General features: G+C 41.5%; 1 protein-coding gene across 1 annotated transcript in view; it reads right to left on the reverse strand.

Moving 5' to 3' along the window:
• Positions 1 to 20,422, reverse strand: part of Glis3 (GLIS family zinc finger 3) — a 407,608-nt gene that overhangs the window by 84,642 nt on the left and 302,544 nt on the right. The window contains exons 4-5 of the mRNA XM_038350195.1: positions 14,492 to 14,653; positions 10,296 to 10,406 (exon numbers count right to left, since the gene is read on the reverse strand). Of these exons, the coding sequence (XP_038206123.1) occupies positions 10,296 to 10,406; positions 14,492 to 14,653 (273 nt within the window). The remainder of the gene's footprint in view (positions 1 to 10,295; positions 10,407 to 14,491; positions 14,654 to 20,422) is intronic.

The following is a 20,422-nucleotide window of genomic DNA, read 5'->3' on the forward strand; positions in this document are numbered from 1 at the left end:
GGAGCTCAGTTCCCGCCACTGGCCAATCAACCAAGGAAAACAAGACTCCACTTTTCCGTCCCTTCCTCTCACCAGGTGCATCCAGCCCATCTCTACTTCCTCAGCTCTCATTTTAATCCAAACCGCTTCCTTGTCCTGAAAGGACACAGACTCCTGAGTCTGGTTATTGTTTATAGTCTCCAGTTAGCCAACAACACAACCAATCCCGAAAATCCAGCTTGAATATCTTTCCTGGCTGTGGCAACCTGACATAAGGTCGTGATATGGAATTCCCTTCTGTATGCTTTATTACCATTGTATACTAAAGAAGGTGCTTTGGCCTATGGTAGGGTATAATATAGCAAGGTGGAAAATCCAAGCAGAGATAGAGGAGAAAAGAAGGCAGAATCAGAGAGACACCATGCCCAAGAAGCATGATGTGAGGTAAGAAACCATGAGTCTTGTGGTAAAATATAAAATAATAGAAATGGGTTAATTTTTTAGAAGGAGCTGCGGGATGCTTCCTGCCACCCAGCTAGCTTTACCCAAAATAATTACGCAGAATCTATATTCATTTAAACATTGCTTGGTCCATTAGTTTCAGCCTCTTATTGGCTAATTCTCACATCTTGACTAACCCATATTTAGTAATCTGTGTAGCACGACGAGGTGGTGGCTTACCAGAAGAGATCTTAACCTGCGTCAGACCCAGAGAAGAGAGGCATGGCGACTGCCTATGGTGACTGCCTGAAGCGTCTCTGCCTGACTCTACTTTCTCCCACAATTCTGTTCTGTCTACTCCACCTACCTATGTTCTGATCTACCAGGCCAAGCAGTTTTCTTTATTAATTAACCAATGAAGCAACAGATATATAGATGACCTTCCTCCATCATAATTTAAGATATAAAAGCAAGCAAGAAATATGCCTGAGCTGTTGACCAAGCAGTGTTGTAACTAATAAAGTTTCTGTGCAATTATTCAGATCTGGGAGGCCAGGAAACTAAAGTGCAGTCTCCATTTACTGGTAGAACCATTTAAGAAAAGAAGTCGCCTTCCAATTGGCCTGTGAATATGCATATGGTACATTTTCTACTTATGATTTATGATTGGTATGGGAGGGGCTAGCTCACTTTGGGCAGTGCCACCTCTGGGAAGTACACTTTGACTGTACAGAAAGGCAGGCTGATCAAGCCAAGAAGCAGCACTCTTCCACGGCCTCTACTTCAGCTTCTCCTCCAGGTTCCTGCCTTGAGTTCTTACCCTAACTTTGTTTTACAGTGATCTGAAAGTTGTAAACTGTGATCAGTTCTTTATACCCCAAGCTTCTTTTGGTTATGATGTTTTATCAGAGCAAGAGAAACCCTAACTCAGGCAGCCTCTCTGACTGCATCCAGGGAAAGGAATGTGTCTTACCATTTCATGTACTCAAACATGTAGCAAAATCTCAGACACACAGAAATCTTGAGAAACTACTCATGGAATTACGTGAATATTTTAAAATTCAATGCCAGAGGAGTCAATGTTCAAGAGCAAAGAAGGCAAAAAAAAAAAAAAAAAAAAATTCTTCTTTGGGCAACATCTTAGGGAAGGGCAGTTCTAACCAAAGTCATACAAACCATAGGAAAGGCAGTTAGAAACAAAGTCATACAAAGAAGATATCTGTTCACTAAATGTTTTGTATTTGCCTTATAATCTTAATTTCAGTGTGCCAGTGAAATCTATGGAGCCTCTCTAAAGCAAAAACCACCTTTTGCATACCTTTGGGGGAACATTCTTGAGCTTATTAAACTACCCATTTTCATCCATCTGTAGACTATTTCCCTACAGCCTATTAACCCTCAGGGTAAAACCCTTCAACAGAATCAGGCATCACAGGTCTAAGCTTTAATTCCCTCTGGTTTGTGTCCATTTCCTTTCCTTTTTATGAACCATTTCTGTAGCAGCCATATGTTTCTGAAATACAGGATGCAGCATATCTGAGAGATGGCTCCTCCAAGAACACCAATTCTCAAGGAGGAAAGTGTTTCCAAGGACGATGTTCATCTGTTGTCAGTCACAATGGGCTGCCGAGGACAGCTGCTCCATGGCACAACAATGCCTTCCTCCTGAAAATAGATCCTTTTTCACCCCTGGGGCCCAGTGTTTGCCTTTCAAACTAGTTGCAAAGACAGGAAAATGGAAAAAACGGGGGAATGCAACTTGTTAAGGCATGATGCAATTCGAGGCACTATTTAAAAGAAGCTTGTACCTCTCGGTGTCCAACCCAAACACTTGGGGGACAAGGCCACCTGCCCAGTATGCACCATGAAAAGTTTTTGCATCAGGGCCTCTCCAAGCCCTTGTGTGAGGTCACCCTGAAAATAAATCCTCATAGCCCCATGAGTCAAGATACAAACAAACGTGAAAGTATCACCCAGGAGACCTAAGACAGAGTTCAGCTGAAGCTGAAAACAGAAGACAAGCACCAACTAGTAGAGAGAACAGTAACCTCATAGAGATGCGAGTGCTTTGGAGGCAGAGATGAAGAGGGGGGACACCTGAGAAGAGCAGCTGAGAAGAGCAGCGTGGGACTGCTTTGTCAAGACACAGTATTGAGACTGCAAAGACTCTGTGGTAAACACTTTTCTTTCCAACTTATTTTCATCAAGGATGCCAAAACATAAGCAAAAGAAAAAAAAAAACAAGAAACGTAATATCTCCTGTCAGTCAATCAAAAGAAAAGCAATTCTTTCCATTTCCATAAGGTAGCTGTGCTTGGGCACTGGGCTGCCTCAAACTGCCCCGTAAAGCACCTGCCAGAGGGTCACCATCCTTCTTCACATGGCTTGCCAGGATGTTATGAAACACCCACCATCTTTGTTTTTATATGTTGGGTTTTGGTCCCAAGTAAGAGTTCTCAGTGGGCATAGAAATAAGATGACCTTACTATCTATCTATGGCAAAGTTTTGTGATGTGATCAAGAACAATGGCTTCATGGAACAAAACACAAGGCCTCACTCCTTAACAGTCTTTGTCATCTCCAAAGGCATGCCATGCACCAGGTCACAAGACTGCTGTGGAATCTTACTTTAACTAGGCAAAGATGTGTTACATTTGATTACACTGTGGAATTTTACTTTAACTATGCAAAGACGTGTTATATTCGTTCACACTATGGAATATTACTTTAACTATGGGAAGGTATACTACATTTGTTTCTGCTGCATTTGTTTAATTATGTAAAGATGTGTTGCATTTGGTTCAACTTGCCTTTCTAAGGCACCTGATTGGTCCTATAAAAAGCTGGATGGCCAATAGCTAGGCAGAAAAGGGAAAGGCAGGGCTGGCAGGCAGAGACATATATATATAGGATGAGAAATCTAGGAATGAGAAAGGAAAACGCAAGACGGAAAGAAGGAGGGAGAAAGAGAGGGACACACCGGGCGTCAGAAGTCTGGCAGTTGCCAGCCACCAAGACACTGGAGGAAGCAGGAAAATAAGACAGAAAGGGAAGGAAGGAAGGAAGGAAGGAAGGAAGGAAGGAAGGAAGGAAGGAAGGAAGGAAGGAAGGAAGGAAGGAAGGAAGGAAAAAGCCCCAAGGTAAAATGTAGATAAAGAGAAACCGGTTAACTAAGTTAAAAGAGATAACTAGAAACAAGCCTAAGCTAGGTTGAGCATTTATTAGTCTCTGTGTCATGATTTGGGAACTGGTTGGTAGCCTAAAGGAAAGCCTGCTACACAAAACCTCACTCCTTAACAGCCTTCATTGTTTGTCCACGCACCATGCCATAAGGGCACGTATAGGCATGACTTCTCACAGTTAGATATTCTGCCTGAAAGAAAGTGGCTCCATGAGACCTTAAGAGTGCAGATACGACCTTACTTCAATCTTCATAGTATAGATGCAACCTCACTTCAAACAGAATCCTCAGGACCAGCCAAGGCCTAACCTGCAAATCAGCTCCAAAAATTACAAGTGATGACCATGGAGTTGTAACATTTGACAGGAGGTAGAAGCCACTAGTTTCAAAGACTAGACACCCTTGCACCCGCCCCCCAACTAAACAGGGCAGTTTGAAGAATGCGTTTGAATGCACTTCCCTCGTTTCTAAAGTGGTAACACCTCTGTCCTTCTGTTCAGGTGAGGGTGACTGTTCTAGATCATCTCACCTCAGCACACCCTTCCTGCTAGCAGTCCTTCATTGCCATTCTTCTTTGCATGGTTGTCACACTAATCCTGTGTGTTGACTGTCATCAGAATGTCAATCTAAGAGGGCAGAAAACATATCTCTGCTGTGTGTTTTCCTCCCTATGGTTCTAACAAGTGCCCAGCATACATTAGGTAATTAGCTTAATTTAGGTAATTAAATTAGGTAATTTAGGTAAAAAAAAATTGAAAATGAAACTTTGAGACACTTCCAAAATATCTACTTGGAAAGTAGCTTTATGAGACTACGAAAGAAAGGATTCTTTGGTCTGTCATCTTCCCTAAGGAATAGTAGTGTCTCACAAGGCTCTGAGGACTCTGCTAAGAAGGAAACCCACTGAACACGACTCAGCTTAGTATTTCCTCAACTTATGTAGAAATAAATAACACTTTAAAAAAGTATCTAGGAAGCTGGAGAGATCATACAGCAGTTAAGAGCATTTGTTGCTCTTGCAGAGAACCTGCGTTCAGTTCCCATTACCCACATGGTGGCTCACAACCAATCATAACTCCAGTTCCAGGGTACCTTTGCCCCTTTCTGACCTCTAGGGGTACTAGGCAAAATGATGCACAGACATACACACAGGCAAAGCACTCATACCCACGAACTAAAATAAGCCTAAACACAAGAATAACAAGACGAAACAAATGAAACCTATCTAACATCCTGTGGAATCTGTTCCAAGAGCAGTGCGCGGGCAACAGCGTTCATCACAGCTAAGACTGTCAGCATCCCAGAGACGGTGGCAGGTATATTCCTGCAAAGCTGAATGCAGCCCCGATGACAAAGAGAAGACATGCTTCTGTCATTCACTGGTCATTCTCACCGACAACATTCTTCAGCTCATACACGAGTGACTTCTTCTAAATAACCCCTATCACCACACAGCATCAACACACCTCAAAGATACAAGTGGTTTTTACACTGGGCCAAGTTCTCCTAGGAGCCAGGAGACAACCTGTTCCAAATAGCAATCATTCTGGTTGAATCTGTTGACATGCAAGGATGTTTTTAATTAAAATATAATAATTTACTTTCATCACTGTTTTTTACCGAACACATTTCTTGCAAGTGCATTTCCCAGAGACTTCCTTGAAATTAAGTTCCTCTCAGCTGAGGGGGATGGGGATCCAGATGTGTCTCATCGAATATCTGAGGTGTGATGTTAGGCATTTATCACCAATGTGATAATGTGCAGATGTTTGTGTTTAAAAAGACAGCTTTGTGCTCCTTGAATTTCATTGCTAGGACAGAAGAACCATCCTCACACACATCCAAAACAGTCGTGTTACTAACATGTGGCAGGAGAGGCGGGCTCCCTCATTCCCTGGTCACGACTGTGGTGCGGGCCTATTCCTAACACTCCACTAGTGATTTGAACTGAGTCCCATGGAGGAACAAAGGAAAGATAATTAAAGGGAACTGTGAAACCTGGAGAGGCACTTGAACACATACCCACCTGCCAAATAGATCATACCACAAAAACAATTCATGGGAAAAGCAAGCTTGATTCATTATTTTACTGTATACACCAATTCAAAGGAAAGTATTGCTCCCATCTACCTTGCCACTGTTCTAAGAACTATGAACTTCAAGGTGAACTCTTGGGTTCCCTAGTGAAGTTCACAGTGATAGGAGATTCTGAGGAAAGGTCACGGCTTTCAACAGTCTGAGTTTCACTTGGGGAAAGCGGCATTAAGTAAACTGCCCTCACACCGCCAGAAAGCCATGCAACATTGTCTCCAAGTATGAAACATAAACATTTATAATTGCAGCAGCTTGTATTGAGGACGCTAAAGCGAAGATCAAGGATGTTCAGCCAATCAAGGGTCAATGTCTAATAAACATTTAGCAACTCACACGGAGTTCACCGTCTTCGGGGAAGTGCAGAATGGATAAAGATGCAGGTCACCTCTAACTTTTGGCCAGGCGCTGCTTGTATTCATTTTTTTTAAGTCCATTTGACGAGAGGCTAGAGTTGAAGGAAATCCCAGTTCATGGTACTTCCAAGGTGAAAATGAAAAATTCTAATAAAACTCACAGCCTTGAGAAGAATTTCAAGTGGCCTATTGCCTTAGCCTTCTCTTATTTTGCTCACGCACCGGGAAGAATTGAAGGACAGACTTTGTGACTTTTGCTCTGGAGGCTAAATTTTATTCTCAGTGGAGACCTTTACTGGCGGCTTGAATACTTTGCTACTTGTTTTATCAGCATGCCCTTGCTTCAGTGAACTGGAGAATTGCAACACACACCTGATGAACAAGGCTGCTGGCTGAAGAGGGGTGTGTGTTGTGTGTGTGTGTGTGTGTGTGTGTGTGTGTGTTGTGTGTGTACTTGATTTATGCAAACACAAAAACTACTCTCTGAGTGCAACAATCCAAACTGTCCCTGTTCTTTTCCTTTTTCTTCTTTATACAGCTTCAACAATATCTGCATGAGATTCCAGGTTCATCTTATTTTAGAGTGGTATGTGTTATGTGAACGGAAGGACCGAATGCCCGTGGCCAGGACACCGTTCAAGAGCAACATGCCTTTCCCGCTATAGATTATCTCATGGGTGCTTTGTTACTGGCCCTGATTTCAGAGTCGGGCCTCATAAAGCTGGCTACGTTAAGACCAAAATAATGTCATTTAGTGTCTAGGGGGAGGTTAAGAGGAGGATTAGAGGGAGGCGGGCAGGCAGGGGATATTAAACAAGTCCATGACTAACAGGGTGTGACAGAAAAGAGTTTCACTCTTTTCAACAGAACAATTCCCCACGGCTGGGCCCATTACTCCACTGTGCCTTTATCACCTTGGAATTTTTATGGTTATTTTTGATGAATTCACATTTTTGTAAAGCCCTTTTTGAAATCACGCCAGTTTTCGATTTTTAATTAAAGTCGTAAATAATCTTAATTCTGCCTTAAAAGGTTTATTGTTTCTTTCTTTTTTTTATTACTGATGCCAGGAAATATTTCAAATACCAAGTCCTGACGTGAGTGAGCAATTAGAAGCTCTCTAAGGTCTAGTGACAACATTGTACCATGTAAATACAACACATTGGGATATCGGCATGAGACTTAGCAGCCTGGACAGACTGATGTGGGTTTATCAGCAGCTGCTTCTCTTGGGAATGACACTGCCTCTTTTCTTAAATGAAGAAACTTTCATCATTTTAATTTCATGAATTACCATCACAGATTGAGAAAAGACTTCTCGGGAAGTAAACACTATAAATTGTTACTGGGGGCTCAAAAAAAAAGTCACCTAAATTTGGTTTATCCATTTGCACAAAACAGGTGGGCACATTAGAGAGGGACTCTTTCACTTTACATAAATGAAAATTAAGGGAGAGCTTCAACGTCTGACACGAGATCACCAGGCTTCTGAAAGCCCTGCTTCTGTTAACTAGACTGCCTGCCGACAGTTGCAAGGGATCTGTAAACACAATCATATCTTAAAGTCTCAGGGTCTACTTTTCTCTGCTGTGCTCTATGAACTAACCTCACATAATACTGTCACTAGCTGGCCAGACTGGCCTTCCAAACCTTCTGAGACAGGGAGTTTACTATCTCCCAAGTCATTTCATAATTGAGTTTTTATGGACTATGTAGTGGGCGTGGGCTCAAATGCATATCCATGTGTAGGTGGGTACACGTGTGTCCACCCCTGTGGGGAGAGGCCGGAAGCCAGCCTCGAGTATTTTCCTCGGGAGCTGTCCACTTTGCTTTCATGTCCACCTCTCAAGTAGTGAACACACATGCACATGCCACTGTAGAGGGCTGGTTTTGAACTGCATAGAAACTCTGTGCAAGGGAGACTTGAGGTAGCATTCCTGCTGATAGGCTTGGCAAACCAAGTTGGGAGGAGGCAAACCTCTCCCATCAGTAGAGTGCCTTGCCAATGGTCAGTCCTTGGGAACACAGATGTGCACTGTAGTTCAAAGGCTCTGGTTAGGTGTGGTTTGTCTTCTGATGAGGTGTTTTACATACTATATTACAACAAAAGTTATTCCCATAACACCGAGCTTTTTGTTTAGATTAGCTAGGACACAAAGCTCCTGAAATTATTTGCAACCAAGTTACTAGTCTATGAAACTATTTTCATGAATTATGGGAACCTAGTTTGAATCATGATTTGAGTATTACAAAAAGAGCACTGGCTTTGCAATAAAGTATGCAGTTGTGTCTCCTACTCTGCATGCCCTGTGTCCTGATTTCTGCAGCACTACCCAGGGTCATCCATAACTGAGGAGGTTGGGGAAGGGTCCCCAACATGCCACCACACACATGAACATGCCACCACACACATGGGCAAGCCACCACAGGTGGCTTATCAACACATATGCACATGCCACCACACGCATGGGCATGCCACCACAGATGGCTTACCAACACAAATGCACATGCCATCACAGATGGCATATCCCTCAGTGTGAACTCTGGTCCTCACGTTCTCACAATGAGCACTTCACCAGTGAGCTCTATCCAGTACCCAAGCTGTGAAATGTCTAAACAAACGAGGATCTTCTGTCCATGGCAGAAACATGTTGGAACTTGGCTCATTTAGTGTTATGTTACATTTGTATTGAGTTGGTTATCTAATTCGTTTAAGGGACTTAATAACAAAATTAAGGGAGTATTAAGGGCAAGGGTTTTACGGTCACTGGCTTCTAGTCAAAAGTGCATGCTTTCATACTTCGGGATTTGGTATTTGATGTTGGGAAACTATAGGTTGTCAATCGGTGCAGCTAGCTTGAATGCCAGCTGAGGGCTGATACACAGGAAGTCCTCAACCAGGTCTTCCTTTTTTGGTTGATTTTATTATTATTATTATTACTATTAATATTACTATTATTATTACAAATTTTCACCTCCTCTCCTCCTCTCATTCCCCCCCCTCCCCCCCGGTCTTCCTTTTGAGAAAGAAAACACTCAGCTGCAAGGGTTTGACAGATACACTTAACTACTTATGAAACCAGTCTTGTAAATCAATTGTAATTTCTTTCTCTAGAAATATATTTAAATCTCTTTATTTTGGAATACAAATAAATTATTATCTAGAATCACTTTGCATGGCTGAATATGACTTGAAGTTAGGAAAGCAAAGGGATTTTTCTTTAATGTGAATAAAATTATCAAACTGAAAGAACAGTACTTTCTCTTAAAATAGCATATGATCATGACTGGATCCTGTAGCAGGATCACTGTCTGTTGACTTTGTCACTCTATCTTATAAATTCAAAGGAATAAATCATATTCATTTTGGAAAAACCTGATCTTTTTAGGTGAGAGAGGGTTTCCATTCTCAACCTTCAATTCGCTCCCTGCAAGTTGTCCCCAGTAAGTGAGGCTTTACTTATAACGTAAGATGAAGGCATCTTCACAGACCTTACTGTCGTGGCATGAAATATTATTGTCCCCTATGGAGACAACAATGATGCCCACACGTGTGGGAACACATGGGGCACTTTTAGAGATTGTTAATGGTTTTCATTGTATGAAAATGTGTTTTGGCCTCATACTAAGGAATAGTAGTCTTGATTGTGCAAACATTCTTGAAGCACTAATTGGAAAAGAAAAAAAGGCTAGCTGGATGACCTTTGACATTTATTCTGAATCTGTGACATCCTAATACCTGCAGATTTTGAAATTTGCATTAATCCCTCACTGATGTCAAAGTCCATTCAGGTTCAGTACTTTATCCTCTCCGGCCCAGATTTCCTACATCATGCGGATCAAACATGCTCAAGCCAACCATGGGGAATGCGCTCTTCAAATCCTAGGGAGTCACCCAAGTCCTTCATTAGAGCCAAAATTACTTGAGCTAGCTGGTAATATTATGAAAAAGTATTTCTCCAGAAAGAGCTTCCAGAAATTCCCATTAAAGCTTTTTGTTATTAACATTTGCTGGAGTTGGTAGCTGGCATTAATATTCTCTGCAAGTTTCCCTAGAAATTTTTACATGACTGTATTAGTTGTGCCAACCACAGCCTTGCTGAGGCCTCAGGGAAGGTGTCCCTCCTCAGTATCAAGCACAGGATATCTTCAAAGTCGAAGGGTTCCAATGCCCTGCCAAAACGCTATGACTACAAGAGTAATTCAAACATGCCTTTTGTGGCTGGACAATTCTCTTTGAATCTTACCTTTTTCCTTGCCTGTTGTTCTTTGGAAGAATGCGCTTTCACATGCTTTCTTAGGGAACTTGGATCGGTGTAGCGTTTTGTACATCCTGGAATTTGACAAGCATAAGGTTTCTGAACGAGAAAAGAGAGAAAGAGCAAGCTGTGGTTAAATCATAAAGGTCACAGGGTCATGCTTTACTCAGACTGCTCAGAGCATGAACTGCTGCCAAATGACAGGTGTCAAACGCAGGGTAATACTCATGCATGTTAATTAGGACGCCCAGGAATTCTGCATCACGGGGATGAGAACAGTCAACTTCCAAAACGCCCCACGGAGATGCAATAGCCTTGATTTTGAAGATATTAACTTACATTGTGGTGTAACCATAAAATCTCTTCAAGAATTTTTAACATGGAAGTTATACTTACAGTGACTCCCCTGAGAAAATCATTGGTACTGTCAGAAATAGTAAACAGATTCTTTAAGGGTTCAGGTAAAGAAGCTGTAGAAAAGTCCAGAAAAGACTGGGTATGGTTCAGAAGGTACCTGATTCAGAAAGAGGAAAAGAATTAAGAAGGAAAAATTAGTATAAAGTGAGCAAGAAACAGTAGGTCTCAAACAGCAGACACATGAAAACTCAGCCAGAGGAAACAGTCAGTAATACTATTAGTCACAGAGAAGTCAAGGCTGAGTGACATGAATGAGCCCTTAGAGGAGGGACCAGGGTGCAAATCTGCCCCTTCCAGTTCGCTGTGCAGCAAAGATGGAAAGCATACGGAAACGTGATGACTGTCCCCAAGCACCTGGTACCTAAGTTCGAAATGAATGCATGACCTGGGTGGGAGGGGAGGAACAACTCACATCCATCCTGATGCCAACACCGCATCACCACCTATTACTGACCTCTCAAGGGTTGAGAGACAATGGCTTTGGCTGCAAGCTAAACCAAAATCTGCTGTCTATTCCAAGAACTTAAAAAATAAAACCAGGAGTAATTGTATAGACAAGATGAATTAATTATCATCTACTGTGGAAAATGAGAGCTGGGCCTGCATGGGAAAATAAAGAGGAAGATCTGGAATCTTCTCTTGGTAGGACTCTTCTCTGGATGCCTGCTATGCTAAGGACAAGAGCACACCACGGCTGCGCTTGCTCTGCCCTGCTCTTGCTTTCATGTGTATTTCCCTGCCTGAGTGACTTGCTCATTTGTTTGCCGGAAGAAACATTTAGAACTCACTGACATTTTGCCATTCTTCTCATTCCAAGAGTAAGACAGAACGATGGTGTATCATTTCATTTGAAATGTCCGATTTGAATACTGGATTTGATTACTCTCTGACTGGTCTTTACTTATTTTTGATTGACTGAATAACCTAAGATTATGCTACCAGGATGTGCTGGGCACTGTATTAAAATCTAAGAAACGCTAAAAAATGATGGGTGAATAAGAACCAGGCCCTTTGCTCACTTTTTTTTTTTGGTTTTGTTTTGTTTTAAGTTGAGCAATTATTGGCTAAAGGCACTTGTTAAGAAGTTTTCATCAAGCCTGGCGATGGTGGCGCACGCCTTTAATCCCAGCACTCAGGAGGCAGAGGCAGGCGGATCTCTGAGAGTTCGAGACCAGCCTGATCTACAAGAGCTAGCTCCAGGACAGGCTCTAACGCTGCAGAGAAACCCTGTCTCGAAAAACCAAAAAATAAAAAATAAAATAAAATAAGAAGTTTCCATCAGGGAACAAAGATTTTGCTTTAACCTGGGAATCTTTCCTGAGTTCCTTTGGCCTTGCTGACCTAGGCTTCCGTACTCTGCCTTCACCTCAGAGGAGCAAGTGGCCAATATCTAACCTTACAGGAGGCTACAGCAGGAGCTCACACTTGAGTCTTTGAGCATGAGAGGGAACTTGACGGAAGAAGGCTTATGACCACCGGTGTGCTCTAGAAACCTATGCTACTGCAAACAGGCTTGGGAATGCCATCTAACGGCTGATTTCAAATACTCTTGGAGAAAGCTTAATACGCACCATTCCTTCCAACTGGCCTTGAGGCTTCCCAACTGAGTATGCCACTTGAGGCCAGGACGCCCAATCAGCTCTCAGGCTCTGATGTGGACAGGAATGCTAGCCTATCATTTTATCTCTGATTACCCAAGCTTTAAGTGGCATACTATGCCATCAAAGAGGCATTTCATTATTTTCTAGCTGTCCTCAGAAATTACTTCTCTTATTTAGAGTTAAGATGTTAATAAACACAAGTATTAATAAAAAACTTTCAGGGTTATTAGAATGAAATGAATAATCTTTGTGGGAAAACCATTTTCCTGGGTAAAGAATCTGTTTAGTTGAAAAAGATACCTTTATCCTAAAATCCTGACAGCTTTCGTATATGGAGTGATTAATGGACAAGAACCTAAATTTAAGTTATAAATTCTTCAAGCAGCTGGTTTGCTTGGGAAAACAAGTATTTCATTTCTCTATGCTCTTAAAGAGCTTACCAATTTGTTAAAGGAAGTAAACATTTGCATAAAAGATAGTTTGGATCTTAAGGAAAAATGACTATTTTAACAGGTGAAATAGAGAAAATCATTTTTAGCAAGATAAAATGACTGGGTTTGAAGAGATGTTACACTGAGTTCTGTTCATAAGATCATATCTTATGCAGCTTTATTTAAAAAAAATTTAAAGGTCTATACATGTTTAATGCTGAAATTACATTATAAAATGTTTATCTGATTAGATAAAATTAGTGCCACAGAAGGATATTGTTGAAAAGCAACACATTTCCTCAAGGATGTTTTTGAAACAATGGAGAAATGATTAACTGGAACAATTCCTCAAGACAATCTTGTTTTATGAATGGTCACACTTCTGTGATAAGGTTTCATGACAAACTGGAAGATATACTGGACTGGACCAAGACCATTTCAGATACAACAAAATAGGTCATTTGACATAATTTATTCATATTTTTGGTATGTTAAAAATTTTCAGCACTTTTCATATATTTATGTAAAATTCTATTCAGTTGGTCCTGAACAAACTGATTAATTTAATTTGGCTAAAACAGCAAAGGTTTATTGTTTGCTCAAATTGTGTTAACTGTGTTTCAGGTTATTTACCAGACAAACCATCACATCTATGCATATTAGACAATTCTGGTTAGAGAGGTTATATGACACACAGAGCTAAAGTGACTTCTACAAATATGACTAATAGAGACTAATATAAAATGTAATAAATATGTCAACTATAACATCAGAAAAATCTTAAATATGTATGAGAAGGTGTGTAGAAATAACAGTATCTTTTCAAAATTCATGCTCTGGTGTAGTTTAATAATAGACATCAGAACGTTAACACTGAGAAAGTACTGTCATGAATACATTATTTGCAAGAATGTGGGATAAGAGATTCGTGATGTGTATAATACATTTATCCCAACAGCTTTGTCAAGTGAAGTGAAATTACACAGCATCTACCTGGCCTCCCATAAAGAAAATGGCATCAAAGCTTGAGAACGCAGAGGAGTGTTATCTACATAATGGGGGAAATAAAAGGCAAAAGTTACAGAGAAACAGCATTTGCGAGGAGCAAAATGAAGCAGCATTAAGGGAGGTAAGGGTGTGAAAATAAAATCTCAATTGTTCTCATAAGGTTGATAAAAATGGATGTGTGGCTGCTAACGCAGAAAAAGCATGTACGAATTGAACTCGGGGAGAGATCTGTTCTGTCTTTTCAGATCAATTGCAGGTGAAAATAACAGATGGTTTCTAAAGCACAAGACCAGATTCATGTTAACACCACGCTGGCTGAGAAGTTAGGTCAGGAGGACAAGAACCGGGGTCAACACATAAATACTGTATGCCATAGTCCTCCCAGTTGCATAACGTTGTCTATTTTGGTACAGCCTGATGCATTAATAATTACTTTAATTATCTCTAGTAGCCATTCTGTGGGCCAACATCTACTGCATGATAGACCCTGAAATGCTACAGAGAACGGACTGAAGAATCCCTTGACCCCAGAAAGTTCTAATATATAGCATAATTCATAACCACAAAAATTAAAAATGAAAACAATGTAGCTTGTGTTCTGCTGTGCTTGGTACTGCCCCTGTGACCTGCAGGCCATAAAGTAAACGCCTCCACCATCCTACCATCAGAGGGGCCCTTTGGCACACACAACTGAGGCTGGAAGGTGGCAAGCCCCTGCCATCCTTACAGTGTCAAGATGTGTCCTCTGGTGCTTGGCACGGTCACTGGAGTTGCTGAAAGCCTTCTGGCAGCCCGGGTGCTGGCACAGGTATGGCTTCTCCCCCGTGTGGCTCCGCAAATGAATCTTGAGGTTCTCAAGTCTTGAAAAGGCCTTCTTGCACCCTTCAAACTGTGCAAAGAAAACAAGTTTTAGTTATTGAGAAGGACCCCGAATGCCTGAGATGAGAGGAGAAAAACAACCATTAGTTTGTACTTCGCTAACAGAAAGATGAAATTCAATCCAAACAGTAGCAAATACTGCTGCTAAAAATACCCATATGTTTATGTGAATTGCATCTTTCCCACAGCATATACATGCCACGTTTCATACCAGATTTTGGTCCCAAACTGGTTTCTGTGATTACTTATGTCAGAGACAACTCACTGAGAGCCATCTGGCTCAATCAATAGAAACATAGTAATGTGTATCTTAAAGATTTATTAAAAAAAAAATTAACACACTTTTCTATTTCCAAATTGGTCTACATTAAGGCAACTTGGAAGGAAGAAACTTTCAACAACTATTGAAACAAACAAGAGAAACCAGAGTGATATAGGACAGAAAAAGAAGACAGAGAGGTCTAAGAATATAGGATGAGGAGAGCAAGTACCTGCGAGATCAAGCCAATGAGACACATCCTTAAATATTTTGTCCAGCTTTTTCAACTTCCAAATGAGTGGCCAATGTTAACATGCAGGGTGATGCCAAACTGAGTGAGTTTTCCAAATGCTTTTTAAAGGAAACTAGGAGACAGAGAGTTTAACTAGTGCTAAATCATTCCAAATAAAGTAACCATTATTATTATTACTATTATTTCAGAAATTTCACTACCTAGACATGAATAAGAGAAAGATAAGAGGTTGGTAATTTTTAAATGCATGTTTGTGTTTGTAGTTTCTTAATAATACAAAGCGGTGGTGACGCATGCCTTTAATCCCAGCACTCGGGAGGCAGAGGCAGGCGGATCTCTGTAAGTTCGAGGCCAGCCTGGTCTACAAGAGCTAGTTCCTCCAGGACAGGCACCAAAGATACAAAGAAACCCTGTCTCAAAAACACAAAAACAAAAACAACAAAAAACAAAACATATTGGGAGGAGCATTAATTTAATAACTTCCATGGGCAAATTATCAGTTAGTATTATAGGATCTCAATGATGCTAACATTTGAGAGTGGCAGTAGGAAATATGTTGGAGAAAGTCTGTAAGTAAAGGATAAAGGTGAGGCGAAGTCATCTTTGGTACAAAGCCCTAGACAATTTATGTGAATTTAACACATTTAATTCCACTAAAGTTCTCATCAGCAAGCCAAGTTAGGGATGGATATGGGAAACAAAAACATGGGATGCTTAGAATGATGACATCTTGATGGGTATGTTTTAGAGGAAGGAAGGGGGAACAGGACAGACAGACATGCATACAGGGAAGGAGGGCAGGAGAAGGACTCTTTCCATCTGGAACTAGTTGACATTACTTAGACGCGCTACAAGGATCTCGCACACCGCGTTGGTTCCCTCACTGGCGATCACAGATGGTGTAGGGCACCGGCTATGAAGGTTTCCGTGGTTGGAAATCTCGTCACTAAGTAAAGGATGAACTAAGCAGAAAGAAGAGTCGGCTCTGCCACAACTCCATCCACTTAAGTTGATCACACTCTGCACGGTGGAGTATTTTAAGAAATTTACGAAAGTTGCACTTATTTTTGATTGAGAGTTATACATGTCTCACAGACATATGTTGGTTTATTTCGATTTTGATATTTTGCTTAAAATAATTTTCAGTGTTTTCCCGATTTCTATTTCACATAAAGAGTAAATTTAGCCCAAATGAAGGGAGAATGCTGACAAAGCTGACGACTTTTTCACAGCCAAGGATACATAATGCCACACTGCTGGGGGAGGGGCGGTTTCACAGCCAAGTGTATATAATGCCACACTGCTGGGGGAGGGGGCAGTTCTGGAGTTTATGAGGCCTTATTTCTGCACATTTTCAAAAACGTCTCAAGTTTAAGGATCAAAGAGTTCTAATTTAACTCCTAATTCATAGCTAAAAGATCTCTGCCAAGCAAATGTGTCCTTTTAAGGTTCACTCTGAAGGAAGAATCAGAGCAAAGCCCTAGAGCTGAGTTTGTTTTGCTTGGAATTACCTGGGCGAGCACACTTAGCCCTGAAACGAGCTTGTGGTTTTGGGCATGCTGAGCCTGTAGCCTCTTTGTCAGCAAGGCTCTTTTGTAGAGATGATGCCAATCTGGGGCCAGGTCCAGTGGTACATACCCAGAATTGGGTGGGACGCAATCTCTCGTCCCTTCTACAGTCACCTCAAATCTCAGAGAAAGCTGCACTGTTTTGGCACCCACGAGAAAGTGGAGAACAGTAGTATCTCGCATAACAGGGTTTCTGTGAGTCCAAGATGCCTAAGATACTTCCCCCACGCCTATCATAGAGTGAGAAACCCAGCTACGTGCTTGGATGGTTCAGACTGTCTACACGGTCACATATAAGGTATATGCAGCTAGCAATTCCTCATCCTGTATAATCAATGCCCATTTAAATGTCTTTTTAGAATCAGAATGGAACTGGCTGCTATTATTGCTATTTGTACACCCAATTAAAAAACAAACATATGGGCATCCAGATAGAATAAGACAGCAAGAAGATAATCTGTAAAAATAATGAAACTCTAGATGACATCAGATGCTTCCTCTACAAGACTGGCCAGCGGACAAAGAGAAGTACGTTGTATCTTCAGGGGAAACAGAGACAGAAGGTATGACTGCCTGCGAGTAAAGGCTGTCCTTGGAAGGCAGGAGCTCCTAATAGACACCAGCCACTCACCCTCAGCTCACTGCAAACGCTCACTTGAAGAATCTATGGACCCAGATCCTCACAGCCTGGCAGACAGCTTGGTATGGGGGCTAAAACCAAGTGGGTCAGAGCCACTAGAATGGACTGTCAGGGGATTCTGGAAAGAGGAAGGAGATGCCGTTTGTTGCTCTAATAGCATCTGGATGGAACCTGAAAGCGAACATTGTATATTGAAGAGTTATCATCCACTATGGGAAGAACCCTGGAATTCAGTGTAAGAACTTCCTCTCCCTGGGGCACTTTCACCCCGGCATTCATAAATCTGGTTAAAGGAAAATGCTTTAAAAATAAGCTAACATTTAGGCAGGCTTTGAAAAGAAAGAAAGAAAGAAAATTAATAAAAGAAATATCAAACAGCTAAGACTGGATTCTTGGAGAGTTTGGGCAAATGGATGCCTTTTAATCCTCTTAGATTTTTTTCATGACATAGCTATTGAAAGTATTGAAACTTGTGTAAATGCCCGGATATAGGGAAATCAGCACGATTAGAGATATTTCCTGAGCTTGATTTCTCACAGTCCAAGACATAACTAGAGGACTGCCAACTGGTTGATCTTCATCCCTGCTGTGGTCCAACGCTTCGTTTCAGGTCCCTTCCTTCTTGGATTGGCTCTGAAGCCATGAATCCAAAGGCTAGTAACTCATAATTGAATCACACATTCTGATTTGTCCTTAACTCAAAAACAGGAAGATGAGAGAAAACAAAGCTACAATCAAACTTAAGAGCTCAAAAGGGAAGAGGAAGGACTAAAATAAGATTTTTAAGAAAGGAAAGAACCGCAAACACGCAGGGCAATAACGGGGCTGGGACAATAGAAATAGGATCTGGTGTTCACTGAGTATTTAGTTCACGCTAAATATCTTCTCCTGGCTATTAATTTGATCTAAATAGTATCTGCTCTCTGAACAAACCCTATGAACATGATCCACTGTAGCTGCCAGGAGGCAAAATGAATAAAACTCAATGTTTATTCAAGCAAAGATGACGAAAATGCAAAGCAGTATGGACGGCAGGGCCGGTTATACACCAGGAGACCCTGAGCAATGGTACTCAGAGCCATGCTTCCCAGACCAGCATCTGTATCCTCGGGGAACTTGTCAGAAGCATGGATTCTCTGACCCCACCACAGAACCCAAACTCTAGGTATATGGCCCATCTGTGAAAGTGGTAACCGGTGCTCTTGGAGATGCCACCTAGGCTGCGGTCATCCTCCATCTCCTTATGCAAACCACATGACAGAAGGAAAGTGTGTTTAGCATCTACCATTTCTACTTCAGCCTGTCATCTGAATGTGTATAGCAGCAGCTATCCTGAGACTGAAAAGGGGTATCACCACTCCAACGTAGAGAGGAACGTCATCATTCCCAAGGCAACCGAGACAGAACTCCCAGAAGGCCAATCTCTCGCTAGAGATTCTTCAAACTACAGCTGCCAAAGATGCCACCAGGTAGATGTCTGGTTCCACACTAGGTGTGCCCACCAGCCTCACCATCGCTGTCTGGCCAGTGAACCACCCACCATGGGAACTGCCCATTACAGCCTCCCGTTGAGAGAAAGCACTGGGAGGAAGCCATGTTTTCTGCTTGTCCATTTCAGCAGAATACAGGCATGTGGGAGACCAGAGCATGAGACTCTCAGAGAGAGAACTTGAAATCTCATGGGCCTTGCAAATACTTCATGGCATGAAGCCTCACTCCAAGAAAAGTCTCTCCAATGCTGGTTTTAAGTGACAAACTTTAATTAGACATTTTCAAGTTCCTACAAACCGAAAGAACCTTAGATTGCATCACTTTGCTAATTTAGAAAATTATCTCATATTTAAAGAATCAGACTGGACTGCAATCATCATCAATATATATTGGCTTGATTAGAGATTGTTGACATTCAGTAACATTCAGATGACCTTTGAAATATTACTTTCTCTTTCTATTAGAAGCTTTTGTGTAAGGTTCTAGAAATGAAAGGCTCATTAGACACCATTAAAATGGGATTTATTCCATATGTGTAACCAATAATCACGTTGAATATTATCCCCTCCTCTAATCAGCTACTTGGAGTGCCAAGAAGTACAAGTTTGTATTGAGAGCAGTAATAAAAGCAAACCTTCTTGATCAGGTTTCTATACCATTGCTAATATCAACACAACCCAAACAGAAAGGAGTCTATGATGCTGGACAGGCTTTTTTAAAATATACATTTGATTTCAATTATTGCTTGGTGTTTGTGACCCTGGGAGGTATGCACTTTTACAATTCCACCAGTCAAGACCAATTAATCCCATTAGTGTTGGCTGCCACGGTAATATGCAGTAAGAACTGGCCAAAGAATTAGGTGCTAGTTTCTATCTCAACATACCACCTGAAACACTAGAGATGAGAAGCTTCCATGGAAAAGTCAGCAAACATTTCTGATGCCCTGACTACAGCCCAGGCAACTTCCATAGTAAGTCTAGGAGGTCAAGTTCCTTTGGATTAACTGCTTGCCTTCAAAGGGTGTAAGATTTCTTCTGTGACTCTAAAAGAAAGAGTCCAGGAAAGTGAAAAGGTCCAGTTTACAGAGCTGAGAAGCAGCGAGAACTCTGAAAAATACACTCAGCTGACATCTGCTTCTGGAAGTTTCCTTCCAGAGACTCTTCTCAACTTTTTGTTCATGTGAGTCACATGGAAGTCTCGAGATGCATGCCTTGGGCCTTCCAGAGGAAGAGTGAGCCCCTGGGGTTCTGTCTCCCAGGTAACGCCAATAGATTTGTTCAATACTCGTAGAGGTTATAATTGGAGATGCAAGTTTCTGGAATCCTTCATGAACCCTATCATCAAAGTATAGTCTACAGAAAGTGTTAGAAAGAGACTGTGTCTTGTTCACCAAGAGACACTGCCTTCTCTGCTCCAGACCAGTGAATGTTCAAGGAAGACAGAGGACACGTTCTGCATATTCTCACTCACATTTACAGCACAGTCACCCTCTTGTCCCCAGCTCTGTATCCACAGGTGTCTGTGTTACCTTCAGCTGCTAAAAGGAAATACGTGACTTGACATTC

The sequence above is a fragment of the Arvicola amphibius genome, chromosome 1 (assembly GCF_903992535.2).
Source record: "Arvicola amphibius chromosome 1, mArvAmp1.2, whole genome shotgun sequence".
Classification (NCBI taxonomy): Eukaryota; Metazoa; Chordata; class Mammalia; order Rodentia; family Cricetidae; genus Arvicola; species Arvicola amphibius.